Here is a 23,173-nt window from a genome sequence, read left to right as displayed (position 1 = left end):
GCAGTTGGTTCAGATCGAGGTCGGAACACGTTCTCACCACAAATGAACCACACCAGAGTTCGTTTGTAACCGGACTGAGTCCACCTCTTCAAGAAGGTCTCAATCCGGTTGTTTTGGTGCGCATTAGAATGTGAATGCTGTGTTCACATCTGCCCTAACGAACTGTACTTAGGGGGCAAATGAACTTGAGTTTGCTTGAAACAAACCAAACAGGGCAGGTGTGAAAGCACCCTGTATGAAAAATATTTAACTGGTTTCTAAAGTCACGTGTCTATTTTCGTAATTAAAAACAAACGGAGGCTGGAAATGACATATGTGCAGGCTTAATTTGTATTGTTAGCTTATGATTACTTATTAATACCGATGGTGATTTCTATTATTTTATATTTTCTTGCATAGATGTATTTATCTTAAATATTTTGCTCGTGCCATACCTTCAAGGCTACTTATTTTTTATTAACAAACAAAATAGACAGAAACAAAGAAAACAAATGCTCTGTGACTTGAATGTAGTAATGACAATAAAACATGACAGGCACAAATTGGGGCTGACTCAAAACTATGAAAAGCAGTACATGTGAGTACTTGTACATAAGTGTACACTGCATGTACCTCAAAATATAAGCAGTCTGTGAATGTAAAAAAAAAAAAAAAGCAGGTAGAATAGAGTAAAAGATGCTCAAGCAAAGAAGGAAGGAAATGCAAACAGAGAGAGAGAGAGAGAGACTTGCACCTCCTTCGTTACATGTGACAGTCCAGCAGCTCCACAGCCTCCTCCTCCGCCTCCCTCTCCGACTCTCATGCTGTCTCTCGCATCCACATCTCTTCATTTCTCCGTCTGCTCAGCTTCTGTTCCTGCTTCTTTTTTTGTCACATCCCTTCATTTTCTCCTCCTCCTTCCTTCTCTCTCCTTTTAAAAAAAAAAAAAAAAAAAAAATTGATTCTTCATCTGCGACATGCTCCTCACGTGAAGTCCGTCAACTTGCAGAGCACTGTGGATGCCCAGTTAAAAAACAAAACATAGAAAAGAAGGCAAATGCTCTGTCGGGGAATAAGAGGAAAAGCGCACGTTTGCATCTTTCACTGAGTGCCTTGGCTTGAACGGAGCAACAGTATGGATCTGTCATTCATGGCTGCGCAGGTGAGACGTCTTTCCTCTAATTTGCACACAGATGTTTGTCTCGACCGAACTTTCTTTTCCGTTTGTCCATCGATTTCATGGGCGTGGCCGGTCAACAAGTTCATGTGGCGCTTTGACAATATTACATTATCCATACGTCTCAACACTAATAATCAAGATGGATTACATAATAAATTTAGTTCCCTGCACTGCATAAATCAATACATATTTCCATAATATTGCTAATGGGAGTTTATGGTATTTATTTCCCTCCTACTGTGTGGTAATATTATTTTAGCAGTCTTTTAATTGAGAGCTGATGTAGTTACCCTTTGAGTTTATTAGGTTTAAGGTTTGTTGTAGTTAATAAGGTTATGTCTGACTTGGACATGTTGTACTTTTGTGGGACTGTGTGTTAGAGCCTAAAGCAAGGACTGTGTGTTACAAAATAACACCATTAAAACTCATTTCATTTTTATTCTAATTTACTGTGTTTTTGCGGTTAAATAACACCAGTTTGTCAGATCAAGCATCAGTTTGGACCCAGACCCTGTGGCATATTGCATTACTTGCACTCTGCATAGTAATACATTGGAAAATGTCAATTGATTTCGTCCTCATAGAGAACATGTGTTATCGCGCATCTTTACATGGACATGTGGTTTGTTTTCATTAGGAGCTGATATGGCAGGCTCCTCTTCCCTCCCCTCATCTCAGTGTCTGGCTGCTTATGGTTTGTCTGGCGCCATCTACTTTGCCATTTTCTGTGCAACTGCTATTAAAAGGGTTCAGAGCGTTATCTTTGCTGCCAGTGGCTGTTCTGCAGGCCAGACTATGAGCCAAATGCTCCCAAATCTTTTTAAATCAAGAACCCCCTAAATAGAAACGCATCGGAGCATGGAGCCATCCGAGAATACATTTTTTGTTCAATATGCCTGAAAGAAAGGTGGAGTAATAACAGCGGAAGGCATGAGACCTATCAATCAAACAGTCAGCATTGTTCTCTTTATCATCGGGAGAACTTTTAGAGAGGGAAGTGATCAAAAATCGGTGTGATAATTCACATCACACTGGTGAAACACTGTGTTCAAAGATGTGCTTATGTGTTTCAAGAAACTTTGGTTGGGTAGCAGTGTACAGGAATGAGGCTGACAGCAGCCGAGTGAAGGAGACAGACCACTATGAGCCTTTTATGTGGGCAGTCGGTTACTCATATTCACAACTGGGAATGGTTGAATAGCACAGTGTTTGAAACCACTCAGCTGGAGCTGGGGACTTTGCTGCAAATGTAGTATGTTTCTTCTGCCCCGGCTGTGAAGACGCACAGATGTGCAGCGAGCCTTACACTGTCAGTAAAGGTGACAGACGAAGAGCTGTCTTTGAAGTCATCACAAATCCGAAAAAGTAGATACCACAAACAAGATTTAGACCAAATGTGTTTTTAAAAAATAGTGCAGTAACAGTGAAACAACAGTTGGTTATCAAGATAAATGCAACACAACATGTAATGAATTGAGTAAACATGGAGTCAGCTACCAGTTATACTCTTGACTGATTCATTGTCTAGTCTATAAAACTAAATTATGAAACAGTTGCCAGTCTGAATCCTTCATAAGAAAACCAGAAAATGTCAAGTCGTAGTGAGATGGACTGAGAAAATGTTTGTCATTTTTACTATAAAAAAAATGGCTTCAATGACCAGTTTGTCGGATTTAGTGGGCTGTTGGCAGATATGGAATACAATATTCATAACCATGTTTTCATTAGAGTCAAATCACCCGAAACTGGGAATCATTGTGCTTTTGTAACCTTAGATCAAACCGTTTATATCTACAAAGAGAGTGGGTCCTTTTCCACAGAGTCCGCCATGTTGCACGGCTATGTTTCTACAGTAGTCCAGAATGAATAAATCAAACACTGGCCTCATGTTTTTATGTTAAAGTGGCAGCTTCACCTGCACCTGAAGCCACCATAGGTTCTCCTACAGGCTTGGAATGGAGGAGTATTAAGTTGGTTGCAATATATTGCTAACTGGACATGACAGATGGTTGTCTTGCTTTGGTCCGAATCAGGGACTAATTTTGTTACGAAGTTGCATAGCTGCCTAGAGTTGGTTCGTGTTCTCACGACAGCATTTAGAAGTGGACCAGATAAAATGCCTCACGTGAGAAAGCTGCTCTTGATTGGTCAGAATTTCCATGTGGTAAAAATCCAGGAAGTAAACAAAACGTTGAAGAAGAGTACACTTGCAAGATAAATGTGACACTTTCTAATGTCACAATGGAGGGACAACTACGCAGGTTGATTTTAGCGCTGCTCATCGTGGACTATATTGCTGTCATTGTTCATTTTAGTCAAACCATACAGTTTGAAAACGAGGCGCGGCTCCAACTAGAAAACAATGTTTTGATGCATTGGATGTGCTGAATGTGCATATTAAGGCAGTACAGGAGGAGGTGCACATTAATAATCCTCCAGGACTGTAACATGCTCATGTTTAACCCAAACAATGTGTCATGTGACTGCAGTTGGTTTGGATCGAGGTTGGAACAAGTTCTCACCACAAACGAATCGCACCAGAGTGCAATTATAACCGGACTGAGACCACCTCAGGGGGCAAACAAACTAGAGTTCGATTGAACTGAACCAAACAAGTGCAGGTGTGAAAGCACCCTGAGAAGCCGTCATGTAAACTGTCTGAATAACTGCGGACACTTTCAAAAATATTTGGCAGGTGATTGGACGAACCATCTGTCTTTCAATGTCTATCATGGACCAGTCAGGAGAGCCTTCACTGCTGTTCTTCGCTCTTCTTTCAAGCAGAAATACTCTCCAGTTCTGATGAAACTGATGCCATTGCAGCATATGCGTGATTCCTCAACCCTGCACGTCTTTGGTGAAACTGCTTTTAAAGTTTTTGCTCCCTCACCTTGGTGTCAGCTTCATAGTCAGCTTAACCTAGATTTCATTACAAGCACGTTTTTCATTACAAGCACGTTTGTTTGTGAATTTTTTATGCTGTTTGTTTTGACCTTTTGCTGCTGCTTTCTTAGTTTGTTTGTTCTTTATTGCTGTTCTCTTGGTCAGGACTCGCTTGCAAAAGAGATTTTAAATCTCAATGAAAACAATTCTGGTAAAATAAAGGGCAGGTATAATTTAACAACAACAACAACAACAACAACAACAACAACAACCTCTTTAGGAGACGCCATTGTTGTTTTGAACGGACACACACCTAAACCATGCATGTAGCTGCCACTAGCTCCTCATGGGATGCTGATTGGTCTACGCTACTGGTGGTGCAAACACAGATGCATTACTTAAAGCCTCACAATAGATTTTTGTCTAGTCCGTGTTCCAGTGATTCTCGCGTGATCTTGTGATATCCCGAAAATCCAGCAGCCATGCAGGGTAGATTACATTGCAACCCAGTGTTTATTGAATTGAAAGTTTGTTGGTTGATTGATTGAATAAACATACCATTGTAGCTCTACATGTAACCTTAGAATTCAGTGGACCAAAGGTAGAAAGAAGGAATGCACAACAGCAGGAAATAAACAGTGATTCAGGATCTTATCCTCAGGCAGCTATTTTAATGAGTTAATTAAGCAGTCAAAGTAATCCTATTAAATTACAAATAACAAACAAGTCTCAAATGAAAAAGGAGTACCTTCAGATAAAGCCCAACAAAGGCATTTTGAGAGTAGATTATTGCTGATATTTGTTTGGTCACAGATTTATAATAAAGGGTGGATGTACCAGAGTGTTTAACTGAAAATATCCACTGGTGGCAAAAAATGTAAAGAGTTAGCGCAGAGGGTGACAACGACTTAGCGCAGGGAGTCCTAATCAGGCTTAAATAAGGCTTTACTTCCAGTTCCCCATGGCCCCATTACATCATACTTATTTCCTGCTACTCTTCCTGTTCACCTTTTTTTCCCAAGGATCCATGCACCTCCTCTTCAAGAGTGCAGCCCTGTGAAAAAGCTAATGGCTAATTTTACTGAGGTGAAATTCATTCCAGTGCCCTGAGTCACTCTGTAATGGTGACTGTGAACGAAGTCAGGCAAATGTCCCTGGAGTCTTGAAGATTGACTTCACAATGGATGATTTTTTGCCCATCCATCTCAGCGTAGCTCTGCCGCCTGCAAATCATTGGACCTTCGCCATCACTTTGTCTCTAGAAGATGACGGATGCTGCCATAACTGTTCCCTCCTAAAGACAGGGAAAGTTTTTTAAAGAAGTCCAACTCAGATTAGCTGGTCAGATTTTTCTCCATGTGGCAAAGGATGAGGAATCAGCAGTTTGGAGGATGTAGTGGTTGGTAATGTTGCTGTGTATTTAAGGAGAGAACTCATTAAACTCATTTCTTTCACAGTATAATTTCCTGAAAAACCTAAGCCTGGCAATCAGCAAGGGCACTTACTCTAGGACAAGAACATGCATCATATGTGTACCATTACACAGAATACCACTCAGACTGGTAACATAATTGGCCATTGTATCTAATTATAGAATGGTTTTGTAGGATATCACAGAAACATGCTAAATAGCTCTCTTAAAACAATGTGTGCGCTTTTGTGTTCGGCGAATGATTTGCATTTGGCAGAGATGCCTCACTGGTTTGGAATGAAAAAGGGCATACTTCATTAGGCTGAAAGTGGTGGCATCCTCAAGCATTGCAAAACATGGATTAATAGGTGACAATCACAGTGAAGCTTCTGAATACTAAGCTGAGGGCAATGAGGCGATTCGTTCTTTTCACTTAGACTGAATTGAGAAATGTTTCAGATAACGTCCCTTAGCTCCTTAGGTATGGGCATTAAGTTTTATTTTTAATTTGCATTCACTCTCACTTCTTCTTCCAGACCAACTACCGTGATTGTTAATCACACCGTGTACATCTTTGCACCTTGTGCAGGTTTTCACTGTCGTAATTATTAAAATGGCAGATGTTAAGGCATAAAAAATGAGCCAGTGTGCTCCCTGGTTACTAACTGATGTTGAGGTCAAGTTTGATGTGTAACAGACAGGCTCCAGAGCCATCCCAGGCAATTTGCCAGTCTCAGACTTGCTTCAGCTGACAGATTTGCCACACAGGGCAGCAAAACCCTTAAGGCTCTGTCTATCCAGTACACAGTGACCCAGTGGCCTTGGCCTTTTACTCAATTTTGCATGTACACACGTTCATGCATGCCGAGACCTTTTTAAAAATTTACTACAATGGCAAAATTTGATCCCCATGCATAAGACAAAGGCCAACCCAAAAGCTACAGAAAATGTTGTCAGTACATCTCTGCATACCACAGATACACTGTATTTGCACATTATTTTTTAGCAGATACATTGACTTTTCATGTTTCAACAACCCTGTTGTTAATGTGGTTAGGTTTGGGCACAAAACCCACTTGGTTATGGTTAGGAAAAGTTTTGGCTTAAAATACCCAGTTTTCAGGGCACAATCACAGCAGGAAATACAGCAATGTCTTGGTAAAAAACAACAGCTTTTGTTGCACTTACTCTGCTGGAAACAACGATGGGTTGCCACAGAACACCCTTATTTGAACCATAAAAAGTCACTACAAACACACTAACTGGTTTCTACAAAACACCCATGTTTGGAGTCTAAAAAGCTGCTGGAAAAACAGACAGGTTGCTACAAAACACCCACATTTGGAACCTAAGAAGCAACTGAAAACACACTGACTGGTTGCTACAAAGCGATCACATTTTTAGCCCAAAAGGCCATTGGAGAAATACGCTATAACACACCTACATTTGGAACCTAAAAACCCAGTAGAAACACACTGACTGGTTGCTACAAAAAAAACCACCCAAAAGCTGCTGGAAAAACAGACAGGTCACTACAAAACACCCACATTTTGGAGCCTAAAAAGCCACCGGAAACACACTGGCTGGTTGCTACACAACACCTATTTTTGGAGCCTAAAAAGTTACTATACAAATAGACAGATCAGTCGGTTGCTACAAAAAACATACATGTTTGGAGCTTAAAATGCCACTGGAAACATATTGACTGGTTGCTATAAAATCACCCATGTTTGGAGCCTAAAAAGCTACTATACAAATAGACAGATCAGTCACTACAAAACACCTCCATTTTGGAGCCTTAAAAACCACTTGAAACACATTGACTGGTTGCTACAAAATCACCTGTGTTTGGAGCCTAAAGGGCAGCTGGAAAAACAGACCGGTCGCTACAAAACACCTCCATTTTGGAGCCTAAAAAGCCACTGGAAATACACTGACTGGTTGATACAAAAACACACATGTTTGGAGCCTAAAAAACTGTTAACTCACTTAAAAACACAACCGGTTTTGTTGTTTGGTCTTGAAAAGTGGTCTGCACGTTGGCAGGCATCTCGCTTAGACAGCATGTCATTCACTATCCCCTCCACCTCCCACTGACAAAGGCAGCTTATATATTACATCACCTGAGAAACATTGATTTGCATAAAATTTTAAGATGTAGCGTATTCATGTTCTGCAGAAATGCACTATGCCAACATTTTCCTTTGGCGACTGGACTGAAAAGGCACTGAAGGAATGTCAACACAGCAATCTGTACATGTATTTCCTCTCCATTATGTACATGTCTAGACAATTAACCCTTAGATGAAATGCTATAGGTGTGTTTCCATAGCCTCACCCCAGATTTATCTTTTCATGACAGGCCACCAGCAGTTCGCATTACTCGATTACTTATTCAGTGAGGCTGTGGCTCTGAGTCATTCTACCTGACAGGGTTGTCAATCTCTGCTCCTGTTACAGAGGACGGATGAGAGTGAATGGATGAGAATGGAGGGAGTGGTTTACAGCCTCGACACAAACAGAGCCATCTGTATTTACCCACAGCACCAGGACCAGGAACAGACAGGACTGGCAAATAGACATTTGGTTTACTTTGGTGCCAAGTGCTAGGACAATACAACAAGTGCCAGAAAGTCAATACAATCAGAGTAGATGATTTTAAAGTCGGTCAGTGTGTTCAACTGAATAGTCCTGATGCAGTCAGATCCACACGCTCTTATGCGGGTTACAACCAGCATTTATTTGTAATTATTTGCAAAAGCTACATCGATCACCACATCAAAATAAAACGATTGGACCAAATTAACTGTCATACAAGTGACGTGTGATCATAAAAAGACTGGCTGGAGGCGTAGTGAGAAGACACTGCCCTCTGTGCACCACCATCCCCTGATATGAAGCCAGATATGGGAAATCCAAGTTGAATAGTTCACAGATGTGGTTATTTTCCTATTAGACACATTTTGCGCAATAGCACCCGCCACAAGGCCTATATCAAGACCATCTTTGATCTCGATTGCATAAAAAATTCAATTACATAATCATGTTATCTCGCTGTGCATTCTTCACACCCGGACCGTCCCCTTTAAAGAATAAATCTCCTGGTCTCTATAGTGGATGCTTATTTGAAGTGTGTAATAATGGCACAGCAGCCTTTTCATCTCTAGGAGTTCATTTCCCCTCTGGTGTTTTGTCTGCCTTTTCAGCAATTGGTTTTATATGAAAGCTGTAGTCTTGAGATAGTGAAAACTTGCAGCAGCCCCAAATTTCAACTGTCTTCCACTTTTATGACCCTGCAGCGTTGTAAACAGGTTGAGAAAACAACAATCACCTAATTAAAGAAGGAGGCGTATGCACACGAATAATCAATGCTTTAAGTGCATGAAAGCAGGCGACTTTGTCTTTGCTAGGTCTGATGTCTATTTTTAGCAACTTTCGCAGGAAGAGCTATTGGAGGGTTTGAAGCCCTTTTCATTTTAGTGTCGTTCATACTTTTTTCCTGCATAGTTTTTCCTTCGTGTCTATATTCTATCATTGTTAATATAAATCAAACCTGAAATTGGCAGAATAATGTTAAAAAAGCAAACCACTGTGAGTTTAAATTAGTTTTTTTTTTGTGCATCTCTGTGTGCACAATATGAATGTGTGACTTCACACAGCCAGCAGGAGCATTCAAAGACATTTATAGGCTGCGAAGGGCCAGTGTGCAATGTTAAAAAGTAGACCCTTTTAATGAGGAGATCGGAGCAAAAGCCTTAAAGTGATGAAGATGTAACCTTGCTTTTCACAGCAGGGCCACTTCATGGCTTACTCTCACTTGATGGATGTACCGCATGCAGAGAGAGAACATAGAATACACTGGAGGCAGGAACATTCAGAACAAACAGAATGTGCTACATTTTGGTTGGAGGTTTGCTTTGGCTCAATGATTTTTACATCATCCTCCCCACAATCAAACCAAATACTCATAAAAAAAAATAAAATAATGATTCATGTTTTCTAGCTGGTCCTGATAGTGGTGAGAGTTGCTGTAGCTGCAGGTGGTCGTGTTAAATGAGCAGCCCACAGGTTCACTCTCCTCCTGTTAAAGTGAGAAATCTTAATGCTCTCATTGGGAACAATTGCCTAACCACCAGGAAGCTGCAGGTCTCTATTTTTGGCTCCAATAACTGTTGAAGCAGGCACCACACAGCCTTGTAAACAAATTGAACATTTGCTAAACCCCTCCCTGGAGTAGCAATTGTCCAATCATAACTTAGCAACCGTAACTAGGCACGGCAGGCCTGTCAAGCTTTAGATCTCTCTGAAAGTTGAAGCAAGGCACATGGGGTTGTTTGAACTTTGTATGTAAAAAATTTTGATGATGGTTTATTTCAGAATGTATTTTCCTCTCCAAATCCAAAAGTACAAAAGACAATGGATTAAACAGTGTTTGTCTTGTCATGTTAGCTGGAACCATACTTTAAAGGCTTACTCAGGCAGGGACAATATGTTCATCTCACGATTTGATACTGTCACAAGAAGAGGTCAACCGATTAATCTGCACTGATAACACTTTATATGATCTATTGTTAATGGTGGAACGGGGCGATAGTGTCCGATGGCTGTAACCTCCGCTTGTCGTGTGGGTACTGCCATAAGGCTTTTGCATAGAGTACCCCACATGCAAAGCCAAGATTACTTTATAGGGTTGTTGGTTATAGAATGAAATTATGTGCTTCTCTTTTTCGCTAGCAAGCATGGTCGGTATAATTTCACTAGAATTAAGTAGCAAGCCTAGCACTGGGAATGTGTGTGAAATTAATTTCTGATAATCTAAACGACCGTTAACTCATAATTACTTAGAGACCAGGAGGGGCCGGCACTCAGTGTGCTCCAGCCAATCACATTTTTCACCCTACATCAGATATAGTTCTCTCAGAAAGCAATCCCCACATTTCTCTGGTGATACAGAATGTGACTTTGTCCCAGGGAACAGCTGATTTTACCGTAAGGCTCTTTAGTGGCATTCATGTCATAACAGACCCGTAGTCAGTCACTTTCTCCCCACAGTAGTTGTGTCAGGTGTTATCGGCCAGTTAATCTGTGATTGTTTGTTTCCCTTCTTCAAATTATCGTTATTGTATCAGCCATTAAAATCCGATATCGGCCGACCTCTAGATACAAGACTTGGGTGCCGATTTGATATGTATTGCGATTATGTTTTTGGGTTGTAGACTGTCCGTACATGTACATCCCATACTCGTGAACACAATATCTCAAGACGGCCTTGAAGGTTTTCCTGAAATTTGGCACAAACATCCACTTTGAATTAAAGATCAAAGGTCACTGTGCCCTCACAAAAAGCCCTCACACAAATATCTCACAGAATAGAATTATGAAATGAAGTTATTTTGTATTCAAAGGGTCAAAGGTTACCTTGACACCATGATGTTCTGCAAGAACACTTACCTGGTCGTTGTTGATCGTCATATCTCAGGAACAGGAGGGAAGACATTTGGTCAGATACTGAATTGATGACACTAATTGTAGATGTCCATCTTTAAACTGTACTGATTGTATAGATTTATGTGCTGCAGGTTGAAGATGTGTGTGAAGCATCATGTTGTAGAATATGTAGCATCTTTGAAGCTACATCAATAATTCAAGCATTGTCTGCCATGGCTACATATGAATCTAGACAGACATGGGTGTAAATGTAACTACAACTTAGATGGTTTGTGGAGGCATGCAACCATGAGGTGGTAATTCCAGTTACTATTTGAAATGGTGAAATTCTCAAATCTTATTCAATTGTTGAGCCGCGTACAACGCAATGCTTCCCGCAGCCCCTCGCCCCTTTCTTTCTCTCTGTTTATCAGACCACAAATGACACAAAAGTTAGCGAGCTAGTGCACCCTGCATTCCCTCGGCCCCTTCCTGAAGACAACCTTCTGGAGCAGCTGTAGCAGCACCATGGGTCACAGTAGGCTGGGTCAAACCTGTGTTAAGGCAGCAACATAAAGTTTGCTGATGTGGCAAAGAGTTTGTCTTGACTGATTTCGAGTTGCTACAGCCACTATAGAAGGTTTGTGTCCTTGGATGATCTGCATTTCTCACTTTGACTTTGTTTTTCTTAAAATTTGATGTCATGTTACTCATTACCACAATATAAGAAGCAACTTCTTTCAGCTGCCTCATTTGAATTAAACTGATTTGGCATTAAGAAAACAATGTTTTTAATCATTTACGGGGTGCCCAGTAGCTCAGTGGATAGAGCAGGCGCCCCATGCACAAAGGCAATGTCCTTGCCGCAGCAGCCGTGGATTCAATTCCAGCATGTGGCTCCTTGCTTTATGTCGTCCTCCTTCATGCTTCAAACTATCCTGTCATTAAAGACAAAAAGCCCCCCAAAAAATAATTTGAAAAAAAAAATCTTGACACTTGAATCCATTTTTTTCCAACCCCTATAGCTTACTGATATTTCAGTCACTTGTTACTGGGGAGCAGCTGACAGAATACAGTGATTGAGGAAAATAATGCCACTCAGCTGCCATGTTACTGTACGTCATTTCCCAGTGTCTCTGTGCCATCGTAGCTTACGTGTTTGCACTGTAGACACAAACATCTCCCAGCTGTTTTGCACCTGAAGTGAGTGATTGCATATTGAAAGAAGTCCTGGGGAGAATGAAAGGGAGACTTAATGGGCTGTGACAGCCAAGTATGAAGTAATAACATCTTTTCCTGATAGACCTAACCCCCCTAACTGCATGATGCTTCCTATTTAACTGTGCCTCTGATATTCAGCAGGTATGAATTATGCATTCCTATATAAATAATCTATTCTTCACTCATCCTGAGATCATTTCAAAGCAGCTATATCCCGTGTATTGATATGCTTCCAAATAAAACCGCGCTATGATTTGGGGTGAAACTTTGATGAATATTGACTCAGCTTGTTCAACTTTAAAAAAAAAAGAAAAAAGCTCCACAGGGACATTTTTGCCATTGAAGCACGCATAAAATTAAAATCTGAATTCAGCTCATGAGCAGTTCTTGTAATGAAAAGGAAATATGGGCGAAAATTATGGGAGTTAAACAGTGTGTGGCTGCTTAGCTTTGGTGAAGGCTGGCAAAATGCTGAATGGCAGCAGCTGATTACACACCATCAAGGAGGAAGCAGAGATGAATTATGATTGTGGTTAATCATCACCACGGCTGCTGTAATTTATTTGGCTCATTATGATTTTTTTTTTCCAATCATTAGCATGCTAAACATAAAGTAATAAAACTATATGATCATGTTATGGAAAGAGTAAGTGTCAATTAAAATGTTTTCACCCCTGGGTGCAATTTTAGTAAATTACCCCTGTGCATATAAACAAAAGGAGCAAAGAAAGGATTATTTCTTCTTGGTTTATACACAAATTTCTCAGGCATAAGTGTTTTCCATTTTTGGACAGCAAAATATCTGGTGCAGCGTTTTCACAGTTTTCACCCCGAGCTTTAAAACCCTAGTGACTTCAAACAGAGCCTCTGTAAGAACACCAACAGCAAAACCTGCTTTTGATTTGATCTGTTTCACTGGGCCTTACTCTTTGAGTCTGACCTTGGGGTTTGTTCAAAGAAAGCTGCCCTGAAACTAATGACACAGTGTTCAGACAGGCCTTTCTCTCCTACTTTCCCTCTCACTCTCCTGTTGTTCAATCTGCAAAGCAGCTGAGGTAATAGCACACATAATGTACCTTCACTTCAATAAATGCTGTTGCCCTAAGAGAAAAATCTTTTAAGAAGTTTTTCTACTGCTGGAAAGATGGGGGGGGGGTTCAGCTTTTCATAAAACTGGGCTGTCTATGCAGTACAGAGATGCAAATGCTTTTGAAATTGGTGCTAAATGAACAGAGGAAATGGGCTTTGGCATTTGTCTTTACACGAAAGGTAGAAAGCCCATGGAGCCGTCACCCTGCGCGTCCATCACCTGCTGGGACAGGAAGCAGGGTTCTGTGCATTGTGTGCCAGGTGGCAGTCAGGATTGGGGCCCTGGAAGTGCTGATCCCTGGCATTTCGGTCGTGGGTGTTGGCCTCTGCCAGGGTTGTCCTTTGTCACCGATCCAGTTTGTGATATTCATGGACAGGATCTAGAGGCGCAGCTGGGGGTAGGAAGAAGTCCGGTTTGGGGTCCTCAGAATTGCATCTCTGCTTTTTGCAGATGATATGGTTCTGTTGGTTTCATAACACCGTGACCTCCAGCATGCACTGGGGCGGTTTGCAGCCGAGTGTGAAGCAGGTGGGATGAGAGTCAGCATTTCCAAATCTGAGGCCATGGTTCTCTGCCAGAAACCAGTGGATTTCCCCCTCCAGGTTGGGAGAGAATTACTGCCTCAGGCGAGGAAGTTCAAGTATCTCGGGGTCTTGTTCACGAGTGAGGGTAGAAAAGAGTGTGAGATGGATTGGCAGCGTGGTGTGTTTTCTGCAGTGATGCGGATGCTGCGTCGGACCATTGTGATGAAGAGTGAGCTGAGCGGATGCTGCGTCGGACCATTGTGATGAAGAGTGAGCTGAGCCAGAAGGCAAAGCTTTCGATTTACTGGTCCATCTACGTCCCAACCCTCACCTATGATCATGAATTCTAGGGAATGACCTAAATAATGAGCGGCTGAAATGAGTTTCCTTCATGGGATGGCTGGGCTCAGCCTTATAGATAGGGTAAGGGGCTTGGACATCCGTAGGGAGTTTGGAGTGGAGCCGCCTTAGTGTCAAAAGGGGTGAGTTGAGGTGGTTCGGGCATCTGATCAGGATGCCTCCTGGGCGCCTCTCGTTGGAGGTGTTCCAGGCACGTCCCACTGGTAGGAGGCCCTTGGGGGGAGCCAGAACACGCCGGAGGGATTACATACCTTGTCTGGCCTTGGAATGCCTTGGGGTCCCCCAGGAGGAGCTGGAAAGCGTCGCTGGAGAGAGGAACGTCTGGGGTACTTTGCTTGGCCTGCTGCCCCTGGAACCAGGGGATGGATGGATGGATGGATGGATGGATGGATGGATGGATGGATGGATGGAAACCTACAACCACCAGCATGCGCTGCGACACACTGGACCTATAAACTCTTCCACTGGTGACATAATGCAAGCTTGACGGTTTTTCCACAGGGAACGATATGTCGGGTGGCCGGTGTCAAACAATCTTGAAATACAGTACCTACTTCTTGTTCAATTTTAGTTCTTGTATATCAGCCAGGGTTTGAGAGAGAGCAAGAGGGAAAGAGAGAGAGGCGGATCTCTACCTTGATCCGCTTCTATATTCTTTGTGTCTGTGGTGGCAGACATACAAAAATGCAGAAGCACAATCTGTTGTTTGTGCAACAGCCTTAGAACCAGCAAAAATCTGCTGGTGGATGGAATTTGAGTTGGGAGATGAGCAGGGAGGTCTGGGCGTGAGGTCTGGGCGTAAGGTCTGGTAAGAGAGGGACGTTCGCCATAGTTAATTTACAAATACTACATACATTATTATGTTACACAGCTGATTGAAAATCAAAGTATCCCTTTAAGTTTGGATTCCAAGGCAGCTTTAAGGTCTCAGTATGTAGCCACAGCTCAGGAACAATCTGACTGTATCTACACAGTATCTCATTATCCTGGATTATGCGACACCCTTCCTATTAGAACTCAATTACTGTATTTCAGTCTCATAGCTCATTTGTGTCATATGCATCTGATTATTAGGCCACAAATGGACTAGTTTCAATTTCCCTGCTGATGGACTCCCCTCCTCTGTGCTGAACTACAATGTGTTGCTGCTGATATTTCACATCAGATTTATAGCAGCTATTTTTGTCATACAATACAAGCCTCGCTTAATGCTCCACGGCTCTTATTATGTTTTATATGAAGCACATCTGACTGCGACCTTCTCATTCCGGGTTCATGCAACTTTAATGCCCAGATGATGAATCAGGCACTTACGGTACAGTCAGTTGTATTACGTATGGAAATCATTTGGAATGCCCGCTGGTATGCATGAGTGGTGGAGAAGAACACTAACTTAGATTTTTCTTAAAATGTTGAATTTTTTATGGCACTTGCACAGAGTTGTGAATCAATTCGCAGCCAGAGCTTCAAGCTATTCTTTGCAGACGCTGTGATGTGTTTGAGCTAAATACCATACTGTTGTATTCACCAGAGTTTCAGTCTTAACACACCGATCTCAGTAGTGCATATGGATCTATGCTGTCTTTGTCTACCCCTGGGCTGTTTACAACACATCACTTTAAGATTTTTACTATGACCTTAGGCACTTTGCTGCAGTCAAAATGAGTATTAAGCTTCTCTGTGTTGCAACCTGCAGTGCAACCCTGGTGTGCAGTATGTATGTCACATTCATTTGGGCTTACAGCTACTCTGTAGGCATTACACAGCCCCTACAGGGTCGATGCCGTGTGGGATCACTTTACCCACCCGTGTCGGTGTGGGAAAAAAAACACATTCAACACTTGTATCATTTGGAAGCAATGATATTGTTTATTGGTGCAATTACTAATCAAAGGCTGTAAACACATTGTAATTGATTAATTTCACACCTGAGAGTCTTGTTGGCTTTTATGTGATGCTCCCAGTTTACACACAAACACACACATGCACAGGCAAGGCTGTGTGTCCTGACACCCACCTCATTGCCCCCTGTGATATATAGCTATCTCAGAGTGTGAGAGACACAGAAATCTATTTATTTATAGCTGTGATTTATGGACAGAAGGCCCCAAACAATGAATGCACCGCCTTAAAGAGCAAGTGTGTGTACGTGTAAATGCATGTAATCAGATGAATTCAGTTTTTTTTTCTTTGCAAAAGGAATAAATCAAGTTATTTGGCTGTTGCGTGCATGTGCTTTGTCACATTATCCATAAACTAACAAATACATCTTTCCTTGATGCCTCAAACTGAACGTGCACACATACATAAATACATGGACACACACATATTGCACACATCGTATTAATTCAAGACTGCGGGCATGCAGAGTGAGGGAGCACTCCCGACTGTTACAGTATCTGAAAACACTGTAACTAGGCCAACATGGCACTCGCGTGACAAATTCATAACACCCCCCACCCACCCCCTCATCCCACGGGGAAAATATATACAGCATCCATTCATAAATGCTGATGCCAACCTGGAGCGGTATATACAGTACTGTAGCAGCGACATCTCTTTTCATTTTACAGCAGTTGTGTCGTTGTGCTGAAGGCAATTAACACTAGAAACAATGCAGTTGATTGTGGCATCAACAAAGACAGAGGGCCTAATGCAAGACAGTTATTTACTCTTCTTATCCGAAACCTCTCACTTTGTTTCTGTGAGGTTCTTAGTCGGATTAAGGAGTAAATTTTTAACTGGATTCGTTGTTAGTTTCAGTGACTTTTTCATAAGGAGATGCGGGTTAGCAAGATTTTCCCCCTAAAACACAGTGAGCTTCAAGTCCTGCTTTTGAAAACCTGCAGACAAATGCTTAAGTAAGGTCTTTGTAAAGCAAAGCAGTTCATGACTTATACAGTACGAGAGGTAGTCATGTGACAAATATGAGAAGAGAGGGAATATTTTAGCCTACAGTAGGTGATGTTAACACTGTTGGTGCAGCAGAATGACACTGGACAGCAACCTGCATAAAGAAGACCCTGAGGCAGCTGTCAAAGTGAGAGAATTTCCCTAACTACTACTGAGAAAAGTATGTTTGTGCCAGAATATGGCAATAAAAATGATGAAATCTGAAAAATCCTCTCAGCAATTTGGCAAACCACAATGATCATGATATGGTGAATAGAATACTAATTTTGTTTTAAATTAAATTGCTTTTGTCAAAGACGCCCAGAGCATTTTCCTCCAAGCTCAGCAACGAGATGTTACCGGCTCAGCCTTTTAAGGGCGGTGGCCTCGTGGGTAACCTGTGAGCATGTCATGTGTGCTCCATGGTGTGTATGTGCAGGGAAGCAGCTCTTTCAGGGTGTCATGGTGAAGACAGCAGGTGGCAAAGAGTGATGATAGCAGTAGAATGAAGCATCTAGATGAGCTCAGGGCTACTGTTCAACCTCATGAGAAAGCCATGTTTATTGTTTTGTGGTGAAGACTGCAATAAAGCCTTTGTCATGAACGGCGCCCGAATGCCTCGCCATCCTTCCTTCTGTAGAATGGACCGCTAGAAAGCTAGTTACAAGCTAATAACAAGCGAACTAAAATTAATGTTCATAAGCCCACATGTTCCCAGCTTACGGTTCAGAGCCGGTAAGCTGTCATCAAGAGAGGTAACGGCTTATTTTTCTTTTGCCAGATCTCCACAGTTACTTTGGCTCTTCCACCATCCAAATGTGTCTATCTCCACTTTAAGTTACTGGTACATGGCGTGTACAGTAAGTCAGTGGTTCCTAACTGGACCTGCCATGGGGTCCAGATTTCTCCTTAGTCATTAGTTCAAGGTCCACACAGTCTAATATATCATACTTGCGTTTGGCCATGTTGTCCAGCTAGTTTGCTGTCTCTTTCAAGGACCTTTCCGGTAGTCACTCCCTCTACAGCAGGAAACAGCACTTCAAAATAAAAGCTTTGTTCCAGAAATTCACTGTATAAACCTGACACGTTGGTGAGTCACTTGCGGTCCATTCAGAATGGACTTGTGACCCACGTTCCCAGTTGGGAAGCATTGCACTAAGGGCTCATTTATACTACATGTTCGGACTCAGATGGAGCCTTCTGTAAGCTTATGGATATGGACAAAACAGCAGTACCATGGAAAATCATGAGGGCAGTGTAGCGTAGTTCAAGCGACATATGACTGTAGAACATGACAAAGACATTGTAGAAGTGGTGGAACAGAATAATTCTTTAATATAATGACAAGAATTTGCCGTCCACATGTCGCCATGTATCTAATGGCCTCAGAGACAGCATTCTACAATGCCAACACGTTCTCAGTGTCGTCACATATTGCTGCTTTATCAGTGGCCTTTCACATCTTCTTATGTGCTAGGTATCCTCCTGCGTCTGCCGTTGACGTTCCAGGACGCTGCTACCAATGGTAGGATGTCAACAAAAGCATATGGTTGGGTTTAGAAAAAAACTTCATGGTTTGACTTTACAAACAGGAAGCGAACACCAGGCTCCCGGGTGCAAGTCCAGGGTTTGTTGGACCCATCCAGCACCCCTTCCACCTGCCCTATAGGGACTTTCTAGCTCCTTATACTGCGTTGTTACCGGCAGCGTTTCAACCTTATGCCATCCAATGGCGTATCATACCACCGCAACAGATGCTGTCCAGTCGACTGGCTGCTAATATCACCGTGTAAGGTTATGTCTGACCACGTTACCAACTTGGGTTGCCCGGTGATGTATCATACGGCCATGAATGGTGGCTTTTAGCGCCAGGTGTCGGACACTGAAGTCTCTGACAAAGCAGCAGTACTCGACAATGTAATGAAAACGGGCTGACAGTGGTACCTCAGTTAAAAAGGTACAGTATTGCAACCTCCTCCACCGTTGCCATGTTTGTTGTTGTCAGAAAACTTTTGACTTTGCCCTTTAGTGCCATCTAGTGGATATATCTATGCCAACATAAAGGACACAGAAGTATGTGGGCAATTATGGTCACAATGTTTGAAATAATTTATTTACGCATGCACAGGGAGTCTTAAGAAGAAAGTATAGTGGGACAGTCGTAGACTAAAAGGAACTTTAACATCATAGAGGCTGCGTATATATAAACAGCCAGTGGGGGGAAAAAAAAAACACTGTTGCCTTTTAGTTTTGATTCGCTTCAAGTTTACATTACAAATGTACCAAGAGGAGTAGACATGACTTAATGTGGATTGACAGGCAACTCACTCATTGGACAGATGCATTTCATCCGGCATCAAATTAAGGAGTCTTTAGTATGAAAAATAACTTTTGTATTTGTCTCTTACAAAAACCTCCTCAGAATTAGTATGGAACTGGGATACAACTTTAGCAGAGGGGATAATTAATCATGTTTCTCCATTAGATTGACAGTTTGTGGGAGCAGCTTGCAGGCTATTACACAGGAGAGCAACAGAACAAGGGAAAATAATTGTAAGGGTGCTTTTATATGTAAAAATAGAGCAAAAAGCAAACAAACAGCGCAGGGATGAAGTCTCTGAGGACCTGAAACGTGTTATGCCTAATTTATATTTGACAGGAAAAGTGGTGGTTCAGAGGGGTCTGCAGCAATAGCTGAGGGTTGCAGAACAAGAAAGACTGGTGTTTGATTGGCTGGTCAGAAAATTGGTTGGATTTCCATTAATATCAAACCCACAGTACATCCATACTGGTGATATATTCCTCACACGCAGGATTATAACGGTGTAAGGAGAAGTTATGGGAGGGAGTTTGCTGATACTGCTCTTGTAGGTGCACTAAAATGTCCGCTCTGTGTTTGAATCAAAGTTTGTGCTTTTGTAATTATTATACGTCTGTTAAACAATGGCAAATACTGAGCAGCACAGTAAGCACATAATTGTGTCTACATACAGTATGTGCATGTTTACTTCAGTGCATACTGTATGTGCAAGTTACAGTGAAAGAAATTCCCTCCATCTGGCTATCATTTCTGATGAACTCCTGCTACCTTTTAGTCACATTTCCCGGTGGAGTTATCTTACAGTGCAGAAAGACACAGCACTACAGTGTTAGTCGCCGTGGTTAAGAGCATCTGCCAAATGCTATAAATGTAAATGTAAATATTTCATGGTATACCGGGTCATGCAGATCACTTTAGCTCTGGAATAAAGAAATTAATCAGGGAGGATTTTAAGGAGAAATCTAAAGAATTGTGTGAATATTAATATGTACAAATGTTGCAGAAAAAAGGAAGAATCTGAGGAATATGCAGATGCTGTCAGACAAGAGTGATTTACAGTGACTGTAGCACTGTAATCATACATATTATATGCATGCTATAAGAAGGTGCAAGAGTCAGCAGTCAGGTTTCCTTTAAATTAATTAATATGAGAGCTAAAAAGGGATCTGAGAACAAATGGAGTGAGTAGATATGATACTAGATGTAATTCAGAGAAGAGAAGATGAGCATGAGGTGTAATACTTCTGGAGATGACTTTTCGGCCTACATGAGATGAGGAGTAACTCCACTGTTCTCAAGTCGTGGCAGCCTTGGGGAGCCAGGAGGGAGGCCAGCCATAACAAGGTCGGGGCAGAGAGAGCTAAAAAAGAGACAGGAGATGACGGAGTGAAGTCTGGCGTCCAGGACTGAACCGTGACCTGAAGGCTTGGCTGGGGTTAGAGGGGAGCGCAGATGTCTTCTCGGCCTTGTGGAGTTTTAGAGTAAGATTTTGAGGAAGTTTGGCTTTAACATGTTGTCTGCCAGTCTGTTAAATAGTTTTATTATAACTGATAATTCAACAATGAGCAAGGCAAACTGTAATTTTAATCCTACTTGTAGTTCAACTCACAAATGTACTCCCAGAAAGTCAGGTGACACAGTATAAAGAGCAGCAAAGTCTGCAGAGGGAGAAAGTTGTGATGGATAAATGGGTCAAACACAGGACTTGCACCCAGCAGACTGGTGTGTGTGTCATGTTAGAGTCAGTGTAGGCCCTGTCCCTGCCTGCTGCCTGGCACACGATGCACCCAACCCTGATTCCTGTCCTTGTGGGAGGTGGCTCCATGTTACTTATTCTTGGAGCCAATGTGAACTGTGATCCAGATTTAAAATGATATAAATGTGGCAGTTTTATATCAAAAACAAGAGATATATTCGATAGTTGAGCCAAAATGTGAGCTCCCCATCTCCCACCAGCTTGCTTCTACTCGCTCTGTATATTAACAGTGGTTGCAAAGCAGGGCCGCCCCTGCTGCACCTCACCCCGAGCCAAGTCTTACATGAGTGGAGATTCAATTAAGGGCTTCCATCTCTACGCCTGAAATTTCTCTGTGCTGCACAGTGAATGAGCAGGCATGGATGGAGCCGTAGGGGAGGCTGATGCCAGCAACAGATACACAAAGAGCGTGATGATCTTTCCCCCCCTGCTCCACTCAGCCAGCTTTCTTACACAACCTGTGAAAAGCTCCCCAGGTACACGACCTCCCTCAGGTGTGAGAATACAATGAGTTGACTGGGTTTTTGCTACAGAACAAATCTTCTGCTTTACAAAGTGCTTTACATTTTGTCTTTATGCACACTGTTAGTTTATATTTCTACAGCAATGCTTGTTTTCATGAAGTCGCGCTCATTATTTTCAATGCAAAGTGTTGCAACAAGTGCTAAATATAGAGCACTGCAGTCATTTGCAGCAGAAATTCAGGAAGGAGCTTTAGTTTATTTTTCCAACTTGCTTTCAGGACATCATTTTTGACTTTTCAATGAAAAAAAAAAGCCAATATTCTTTGACACAGATTTCTTTAGTCATATGTTTGCTTCTTTTGTCTAAGCAGTCTTAAAAGGGCAGATCACACTCTAACCTCTGGTGCAATATTTTTATTTTCTCCTCGGTATGATCTAAAGAATGTGTAGGACTTAGTGTTAGTTTGACTTGGACTTAGCACAGTAGTCTTTCACAAAACTGAGAGAAAAGTGAAAGACAACCAAAATAAAAGCAAACAAAAGGGTGTAAGGCTGGAGACAAACAGAGACAGACTGACGGCCACAAGCTTATATAGTGTTGTGTGTGATCAGCACAGGTGAGCTGAATCTTACTGATGAGCATCAACTCCAACCTCAGACACCTGCAGGGAGACGCTCTCCACAGAGTGGGGGTGCAAGCCAATTACCTTAACTACATCCACCTTTTGCACCCACGCTGAACACACATGAGCCATTTCTACTGGAAGAATGTGGGTTTTTTATTTATTGTAATGATAATGTGTGCCTACATTCATTGATATTATGCTTGTAAAGTCATGATTTCATAATACAGGCTATGATTAGAATGTTTTATAATTTGAAGAAATTATTTTTCAGCCCAAAAGTCTAATGAATGAAGGCAGTTGTGGTTGTTTTTGGAAATTAGAATTAGATTCAGGCCATTATTTTTAACTAGATGGTGAACAGGAAAATATGAATGCTAAAACCTATGAGTATTATACTTAAGTTGGTTTTATTATCAAGTCTGTCCACTTTGGTATAAAACTGAAGTGATGAGATCAGCAAACAAACTTGATTCTTCCCTGAATAAATTCTGTTTGTGAACATGCAAGAGGTAACACATGACTCCAACGGGTGTGTTTTAATTAAAATCGTTCACAATGTAAAATACATGAGCTCTGCACAGAGATTTGGAGGTGGTGTGCGACATGGCACAGCCAAGAAATCTCTGTCTCTATACCATGATGTGTTCTTTGGTGTAAACTGTAGCATAAAACACATGCTGCACATAATCTCATTTATGCATATTTAAAATATCTGCTCCAGTAAATAATAAATGGCCCTTAGGCTTTGGTGAAAAAGCATTTTTCTGTAGATTTTGAAAAGCAACTCAAAATGAAGGTGTGAATGGTTAATAAATCAAGTTTAAATATGTCAAAAAGAAAAACAGTGATGTATTTTAGTGCAGGGATTTGGCAGTGCACGAGAAGCATTTTCATGATTAATCAACCTGTAAATTGAGTTGTACTCTGTAGTTTATTTTAAAAAATAAAGGTGCCAAGGGAAATGTGTTATGTATCATATTTCTGACACTCCTGTAATATATGTACATGCATTAAGTCGGTAACCTTATGTTAAAAAGCCT

At 41.6% G+C, this 23,173-nt stretch overlaps 1 protein-coding gene across 1 annotated transcript in view; it reads left to right on the top strand.

The window, feature by feature from the left end:
- The first annotated feature begins 813 nt into the window (after positions 1-813).
- LOC126401530 (uncharacterized protein C14orf132) overlaps positions 814-23,173 on the top strand; it is a 40,854-nt gene continuing 18,494 nt past the window's right edge. Inside the window, exon 1 of the mRNA XM_050062868.1 lies at positions 814-1,141. Within this exon, the coding sequence (XP_049918825.1) occupies positions 1,115-1,141 (27 nt within the window). The 5' untranslated portion in view covers positions 814-1,114. The remainder of the gene's footprint in view (positions 1,142-23,173) is intronic.

Source organism: Epinephelus moara, chromosome 14 (genome assembly GCF_006386435.1).
Source record: "Epinephelus moara isolate mb chromosome 14, YSFRI_EMoa_1.0, whole genome shotgun sequence".
In the NCBI taxonomy this organism is placed as follows: Eukaryota; Metazoa; Chordata; class Actinopteri; order Perciformes; family Serranidae; genus Epinephelus; species Epinephelus moara.
The sequence above is the reverse complement of the archived record's forward strand: the minus strand, read 5'-3'. Positions and strand labels throughout refer to the sequence as shown.